The sequence below is a fragment of the Calonectris borealis genome, chromosome 1 (genome assembly GCF_964195595.1).
Source record: "Calonectris borealis chromosome 1, bCalBor7.hap1.2, whole genome shotgun sequence".
In the NCBI taxonomy this organism is placed as follows: domain Eukaryota; kingdom Metazoa; phylum Chordata; class Aves; order Procellariiformes; family Procellariidae; genus Calonectris; species Calonectris borealis.
This window is the reverse complement of record NC_134312.1, coordinates 84434759-84442362: the sequence shown is the minus strand read 5'-3', so window position 1 is coordinate 84442362 and position 7604 is coordinate 84434759. Positions and strand designations below refer to the sequence as shown.

The following is a 7604-nucleotide window of genomic DNA, read 5'->3' as shown; positions in this document are numbered from 1 at the left end:
ATGATTGGGAGCTGGCTGTGAGCGGTGGGAGCTGTTTGGCTATTTGCCAAAAGGGGAGCCCTAGCTTCCTCTGCTGTGTGCAGTTCTGCACCTCTTTTCTGTAAGGTTTGTGTTCAATCACTCCAGCTCCCGACCTGTGCGAACCAATGTAAAGTGTCATCTTCAAAAAGGCTTTGACCACTCCATGTACAAATCCTTTTCTCTGCAGGTGAGGCACATCTTCCGGGGTTACATGTCTTTTGGGCAGGGACAGCAACCTTTAGGCATCAGATGGAGAAGGCAGGGCACAAGCCTGGGCTGTGTTTCTTTTGTGCAGTCCCCAAGGAAATTGGAGGTGCACTACTATCCTCTCCTTTCCCATGCAGGTCACTGCAGGGCAGAATGAGGTCTGTAATGAACGTTTGTTATCTCATTGCACTTGGATTTCTTAACTCCAAAGTTCCCGAGCTCACCAAACTTCTGATGATGATAGTAAGAGAGGGGAAGGACAGACAGATAATCATTTTGTCCTGCACCCTTTTTAATCTGAAAATTAAGCTTTACATCCTGTAACACAGATCTCCATTCTTTGGGTTAGGACTATAAGTAAGACAGATATTCTACTGCCACTTGTAAGGGTAATAATTACCAGAGCTATTGATCCTCCTGCTGCAGACCACGGTAACTACAGTATAGACAATGGTCAAAAAGAAATTTCCCTCTATGATACAACATTGCCCATTGTGGATTTTCACATAATGAAACCAGGAAGGACTCCATCAAACAGCAATAATTTGATCTAGACGCGCCAATAACTTGACCTGGAACAAGAACCAGCACAGGCAAAGCAAGGCCCAGGCCACATCTGTTCTGCTGTGTGAGGGCAGCTGCTGCTCTGGGGAACTGGTTAATGTGTTACATGCTGTTAATGGGTTGAACTTTTGGCAGCTTCCCATCATGTCACTGTCCCTGTTTCTGTCAGGGTGAAGGTCAGATTATCTTAGACGACTTGATTGACCAGGCACTCTCTGGCCCCTTTTCCTGGCATTAGCCCTGGTGGGACCAGGAATGGAGAGCACAAGAGAGCAGGGTGGGTGGAGGGGGAAGGTTTTCAGCGTTTGCATTCCCTGTTTTCAGATCCTGCCTCTAAGTGGGGGCTAGGCACACCCACTCTTGTCTCCCAAACCCTAGCTCAATCTCCTGCTCCCAGTTTGAAGGAAATCAAACTGCTCCTGCTCCTCCAGCAGCCTCCGCGACCAGCGCCGTGGCCAGCTCCATACAGGGAGCCCTGCCAGAAATGAAGGCCTTCCCCTTATCCTCTGCTGTCAGCCCTTCTTTTCTTTAGCCACCACCTTTCCTGCGTTGCCTGCTGCCCTGCCCCAGAAGAAAGACAGCTCCCGCCTGCTGGGCGCCCTCCCCTCCCTCTCCCCCTCAACGCCTGGCCTTCTGCCCGGACTCAGGGCTGCTGGTTCCAGCTCCTCCTTACCGCCTCTCCCCGTTTCGGGATGGGCCCTGGCCCCCAGCCCTTATCTCCTCCAGCCCCTGGGCTGTTTGCAGTTTGCAGAGAGTATAAAGGGGTTGGCTCGGAGAGCGGAGCGGGAGTACAAGCAGCACCGGACCAGGCTGGGTGTCTTCTTGACTCACCACGACCTGCTCTGCACCATGGGGAAGGACGGGCTGCTCATCAAACCAAACATCTTCCTCCTTCTCCTCTTCTTCCTTCCTGGAGACACCTCGCCCGCCACAGAGCCGTAAGCTACGCAGGGGGGTCTCCGGGCAGGCGGGAGACCTGGGTTGTATTCCTGTGCCTGTTGCTTTGTCTCTTATCTTCTGCCTACTTTGTTTTACATAGGAATAAAGACACCAGGGATGGGTAAACTGTCTTCTACAAACAGTAACTCTAGTGCTTCAGGGGGACCCAAAACAGTCTGTGAAACTGAGATATCGGTAAAACTTCAGCAAAAAAAAAAAAAAAAAAAAAAGAAAAAAGAGGGAAAGGTCTATGAGACTACCTTTTGCTGTTTCAAAGAATTGACAGCATTTCAACAAAATTTTCTGCACAAAATCAGTTCTTTACTTAAAAGGCAACTTTTTGTAACTGTTTACACATTCAGTTTTTCTTAAGAAACGGACTTTTTTGAAAAGACAGTGAAAGGTTTCATTTTGGGTTGACTACCCTCTCCCAGGTTGAAATGCGAGTGGTTTTTTGATTGATAATGAGGAAAATAGGAACAAATAACCGATCTGGCATGACTAGAAATGACTTTATTTTTTAATTCACATTTTTCAGCTCAGCCAATGGAATGAAAATTCCCTTCTCACCCAGGGTTATGTGGCACTGTAAGGCTGTGACTGTTAAGGTCTGTGAGGATATATTATGTTGCATCGCTTCTTCACCCCCTTTTGCCCTGTTTGTATGTGAAGGGAGTGTGTGTCATGTGCACGCGTGTATGTGTATGGCAGGAGCAGCGCATGAGGGGTCCTGACATCCCAGAGACTTTCTTCTTTGGCTTTTTGGCAACGTCTCTTCCTCCTCAGCAAAGCAAGGCTGTGCCGCAGCGCTGCCATCAAATAAGCAGACAGCAGGGTTGGGATCTCAGGGGCCAGAGCTTTCTCCGTGCAGACGAACGGATGGACATAAAGGTGTGAGAGCCTCCCCTACCACTAAAGGCAATGTCCTACCTTACCGCTGAGGTTTCAAGGGCTCTTTTCCCAGCTGCTCGCTGTTCTGGGGATGCCCGGTCAGAGGCCAGTCCTCGCCCACGCAAAAGGGAGCACTGTGGCCATTGGGCGGATGAGGTTTGATTCCCAGATGCAGTGCTGGGCACTGGGACACCACCGGCACGTTGCCCCACTGGGAGGGAGGCTGCGTAGGGCCCGGCAGGGACCCCCTGCTCGGGCTGAGCCAAAGGGGCTTGCTTCCCTGAAAAACTGAAATTTGCTCCAGTGTTTTTTGCTTAAGATCTGGCACCACGCTGTGGTAGTTTTGGGTCTCTGTGAGGAATGACAGTAGTGCTACAGGCAGTTTGCAGCGTGTAGTCAATGGCGTTTATTCACTAGGTTCCGGCACTTGTGTGGCTCCTGAATCCTACTAGCAGTGTCTAGCAAAGGTGGCAATCGACTTTTCCCCACTGGCGTTATTCAGGGCCTCAGGAGGAAGTGCTGCTGTTGTGCCAGCACCTGGAAAAACATATCCCTTCCAGACGTTTGCGTTGAGTGTTTTCTGTGGTATTTTACTTTTGAGACGGGCCTTTCTGCTTTCCTCTGCTGTCACAGACATGCTGAAAATCTTGTTACGCTCCTAGAAAATGCATCTCTTTCCCTGTACAGTGAAGGCTGTAGTCATCAGATTGGTTTATTTGCTCTTTCTGTACATCTCCTGTTACTTGTTCCTGCTCCTCTCACCTGTTCTTGTCCCCCGTTCCTAGGCAGTATATGGTGCTACTGCCCTTTCTGATACACACTGATTCTCCTGAGAAAGCCTGTGTTCAGCTGACCCACCTGAATGAGTCCGTGACGCTGAGTGCCACACTCGAGTATCAAGGGGAAAACAGGAGCTTGATTGATGACGTGGTGTCAGAGAAGGACGTGTTCACCTGCATCCCTTTCTCTGTGAGTATCTCATCCTTGTAGAATGACCCCTTGTGCCAGGGATAAACTGTAAGGGCACCGAGTAGTAATGAACAGAGTAACACTGTGTAGGTATTCACTTCCCTCTTGACCAAAGGTATGTTCATGTCCATCCACAACACCCTCTCACTGCTGAGATCTCCTTAGCGTGCTACCTGAATGGGAAATGCTGAATCCTGGAAAGCCAGCCCCTCTCTAGCACGGGAGGAGGAGAGGCCAGGAGAAAGAAGAGGTTTTAGTATTCATGCTTCTGATGGCTGTTTGGTGAACAGCTTCTTCAAATGGCTCTCCACATCATCCTTCAACAGCCACAGATTGTCACTTGAGTGCCTTCAAATTGGGATAGAGCTTTTAGACCTCAGATACTTTTTGCCTTGTGAGGCACACACTGAATTAATGCGGAAACATAGAGCTGTGATTGCCTCTGTGCGAAAAAGAGAATGAAGCAGGAAGTTCATAGCTTAATGTAATTGATAGCCCTAGGTACTATAACAAGTTGTAGGTAACTAGGAAAGTTGGTCATCTGGCTCAGAGCACAGATTATGTCTTTGGCCTTCAGGACACTGAGCAGGTTGGCATCCATGTCTGGGTTTGTCAGATATAGGCTGAAGGTTGAATTTTGTCACTTGGAGAGAGATGTATAGAGATTTGGCATGTCTGGTTTGGAAAAGGAAATGTTCTGCAAGGACTAGGGACATCTGAAAGAGAAGGGAGATTACTCCATTGCCCCTGTGAATGTCAAGAGGAAAAGGACAGAAAGGTTTTGGTCAGGGCAGTAAGAATTTCTTAAAATTGGGTGGCAGAGCTGGGAATTCCTTTGCTGCACAATACTTGCACAATCAATGCACAGCAGTAGGAACGAGTAGGAATATGGGACACGTAAAGATCAGTCTTTTGTTCCTGATTATAGTTTCCCTCACCTTTGTGTTGGGTCCGTCAGGATTATATTAGATCTCTTATTTCATGAAGGCCAGTTCAGTTCAGGAAGCCTTTAAATGTGGTCCATAACATAGTTGCCTTCTTACTCTCCAGCTTCCAAAATCAAATAGCCAGTCATCAGTCACATTTATCACTGTGACGGTGAAGGGGGCAACACTGCAGTTCAGGAGCCGCAAGTCGGTGCTGGTCAAGAATTCTGAGAGCTTGGTCTTCATCCAGACAGACAAACCCATCTACAAGCCCGGACAGACAGGTACCGGGGAAGGGGTGGAGATTTGCGTTTGAAGCAAAAATACGTACGAAAACTCTTGGACTGTGCTGGCCAGTTGTTGACTGCTTTCAGTGGGGGTCAGAACAGCAATCTTATGGCTGAGGCTTATGTTTTTAATGCTCCATATGGGAACAATTTGGGGAACCTTAAGATATACGCATGTATCTGGGGCACCTGCACACACTCCCTCTGTCACTGGGGGCTCTGTTGTTGTGGTCCATGCAGTTAGGGTCCGCATTAAAATCAGGGAAAGACTGGGTATTTGTCCTCTAGAGAACAGGGCCAAAATTCAGACTAAGTAATGAAATAGCTTTCAAAGCGGCAGCTGATTTTGCTCAATGAAGACAGAGAGAACTATGTAAACCATTTATTTCTTCTGGGCCATTGATCTCCTAAATTTGGCCTGGACAGGAACTAATGTCCTAAAAGAGACACTGAATTCTCTATCCATCCAGAGCCAACACAAACTTGCAGCCAAGTGCTGAAGTAATTTGCTTGCATTCATCCTTCCTAAGAAGTCAGTCTAGTTATAACAAAATTAGAAGCCCCCTGTGAATTCCAATGTAAAAATGTATCCTTGCAAAGTAGACAAAGGCAACTTAAATTTAACTTTGGTCCTGAGTAATGAGATTCTGATGCCCGTGATCAGTAAGATGTTCACACTGCCGTGGATTTGCTCTTAACATCCTCTTATTCATGTAATTTGTTACATGGGTAACCTTCTAGCATGACTTAGCTTTCTAGTGAATGGAATTTCTTTAGAAGAGAACAGCTCTGTTCTCTGTTGTACCATTTGTTTTTGCCACTGATGTTTTCTGGTTGGTGACTGCACTGTGGAACCTCACTGTCTGCCTTTCTCCATCAGTCCTGTTCAGAATTGTTTCTCTGGATAAAGACTTCCGTCCCTTGAATGAGGTGGTAAGTATGATACTTCCTTTTCACTAGTTATTTGGCCTTAAGTCATCTATATGGGGAAAGGGAGGAAAGAAGTGTCTTTTGGGGAGAGGTCTCAATACACTGAGATAGCTGCGCAATTCCTGGGTTACCTCAGATCTTGTTAACAGGATCTGTTCTTCAAATTTCTGTATAAAGCTGCCTTCTGCATTCTTGGAAAGGTTTGACAAACTGCAAATGAACGGTGCTGGTGTAAACACCTTAGCAGTGAGCAAATCTGCATTATCACAGTGTACGCCTGCTCTTATTAGTATTGCAGATCATACAGAGTTAGTAATTTCAGCTGACTTTTCTGCCTGAGACAAAGGATTGCCCCCCCTGCCCCTCGATGTACCTCAAAATGCTCTCTTGCTCCATACCAGGGACTTTCTTCCTTATCCCATTGGGTGATCAGCTTGTTCCCTGAAACGTGGTCATAGCCCTGGTCATTTGACTACGTCGCTTGCACTCTGTCTAAATGTGCATTCTAAATATGCTGTTTCCTTTCCTCTCTTTCTAGTTTCCGCTGGTCTATATCGAGGTATGTACAAACATTAAATTCATGTTCACATCTATCACACCTCAACCTGGGCAGCAAAACTACCAGTTGCCTCAAGATGATTCTTGTCTATTTTATTTATTAAGCAGGTCCATTACATTAATTTGAATATACAGAGCTTTAACTCATGGTGGCAACCATGTACTCTGGGCCCAGGTTACAGCTTCTTATTGTGCAGCCCTGGGCTCCCCACACACCTCTGCACTCTGAGTGCCCCCCAACTCCTACCCTGCAACCTCCTGAAACACTGGGGCTGGGCCTCCCCTCACTGCTTTTGCTAGTGGTTTTTAGTTCTTGTTGCAGACTCCCACTACTCTCACAATCTCCTTGTGGTCTCATTATCTGTAGGACCCAAAGAAAAACCGTCTGTACCAGTGGGCAAAGGCAGAGTTAAAGGGGGGGTTAATCCAGCTGTTCTTCAACCTCACCTCTGAACCTATGCAAGGGACCTACACAGTGGTGGCACAGAAGGCCTCTGGGAAGACAATTTGGCATCCTTTCTCTGTGGAGGAGTATGGTAACTGTCGCTGCAGTTTCAAGTTCCTAACAGCTAGTCCTGTGGGGCATGAAAGCTTAATTGAACAGGGTGGTAGATCTGACCAGGATGGTAGATCTTACCAGGATGTCCAGCATGGCTGGAAAAATGTATCTGTGTCCTCTCCCTCCCAAGCATCATCCCTTTCTGAGGAGTGAAGACTGAAGGACTTGAGCAACCTCTCTCCACTCCTCCCAGCTGCAGCCCTTGTTATGTGGTCTGACATGATCTGGCTCGCGCAGTAGAGATGAGTTCTGGAAGATGAGTCTGGAAGTCCTTTGACCTCTTTCAATTGCAAGACTGTTCCTGTGCCCTGAATCCCTCCTAGTTCTCCCAAGACAGTCACCATCCACGTCCCCTCTTGCAGCTGGGTTTGGATGTGATGTTACCCTGTGCTAAGTCAGCAGGGAAGCTATGGGGTCTTCCTGTTTTGCAAACTGGAAAGACCTACATGCTTTGGAAATGCAGAGACCAAGCTGTAGTCCCAGCTCTGTATGTTTGTGGGAGACCTCTATTGACTTAGCTCTCTATTTTACTGTATCCTACTGCTGTGGGACTGATAACCCATGTGTTATCTCAGAAGCTGCTGTATTTTACTAGCTGGTATAATAATCCTGTCTTCTTACCTTGCACGGTGGTTGGCTGAGTGCCTGTGGTTTTCACTGACTTCAGTGAGACGTGCAGGTGACAGAAGCCTCTAAATCTGACCATTTAGATGCAAAAGGCTTTCAGGACATTTGTAAGAATGGCTTTTGAGC

General features: G+C 47.3%; 1 protein-coding gene across 1 annotated transcript in view; it reads left to right on the top strand.

Moving 5' to 3' along the window:
• The first annotated feature begins 1240 nt into the window (after window positions 1-1240).
• The window catches only part of LOC142088210 (alpha-2-macroglobulin-like), a 31139-nt gene continuing 24775 nt past the window's right edge, over window positions 1241-7604 (top strand). Inside the window, 10 exon segments of the mRNA XM_075163304.1 lie at window positions 1241-1318; window positions 1321-1416; window positions 1418-1540; window positions 1542-1601; window positions 1603-1730; window positions 3408-3591; window positions 4642-4801; window positions 5685-5737; window positions 6273-6293; window positions 6660-6828. Of these exon segments, the coding sequence (XP_075019405.1) occupies window positions 1277-1318; window positions 1321-1416; window positions 1418-1540; window positions 1542-1601; window positions 1603-1730; window positions 3408-3591; window positions 4642-4801; window positions 5685-5737; window positions 6273-6293; window positions 6660-6828 (1036 nt within the window). The 5' untranslated portion in view covers window positions 1241-1276.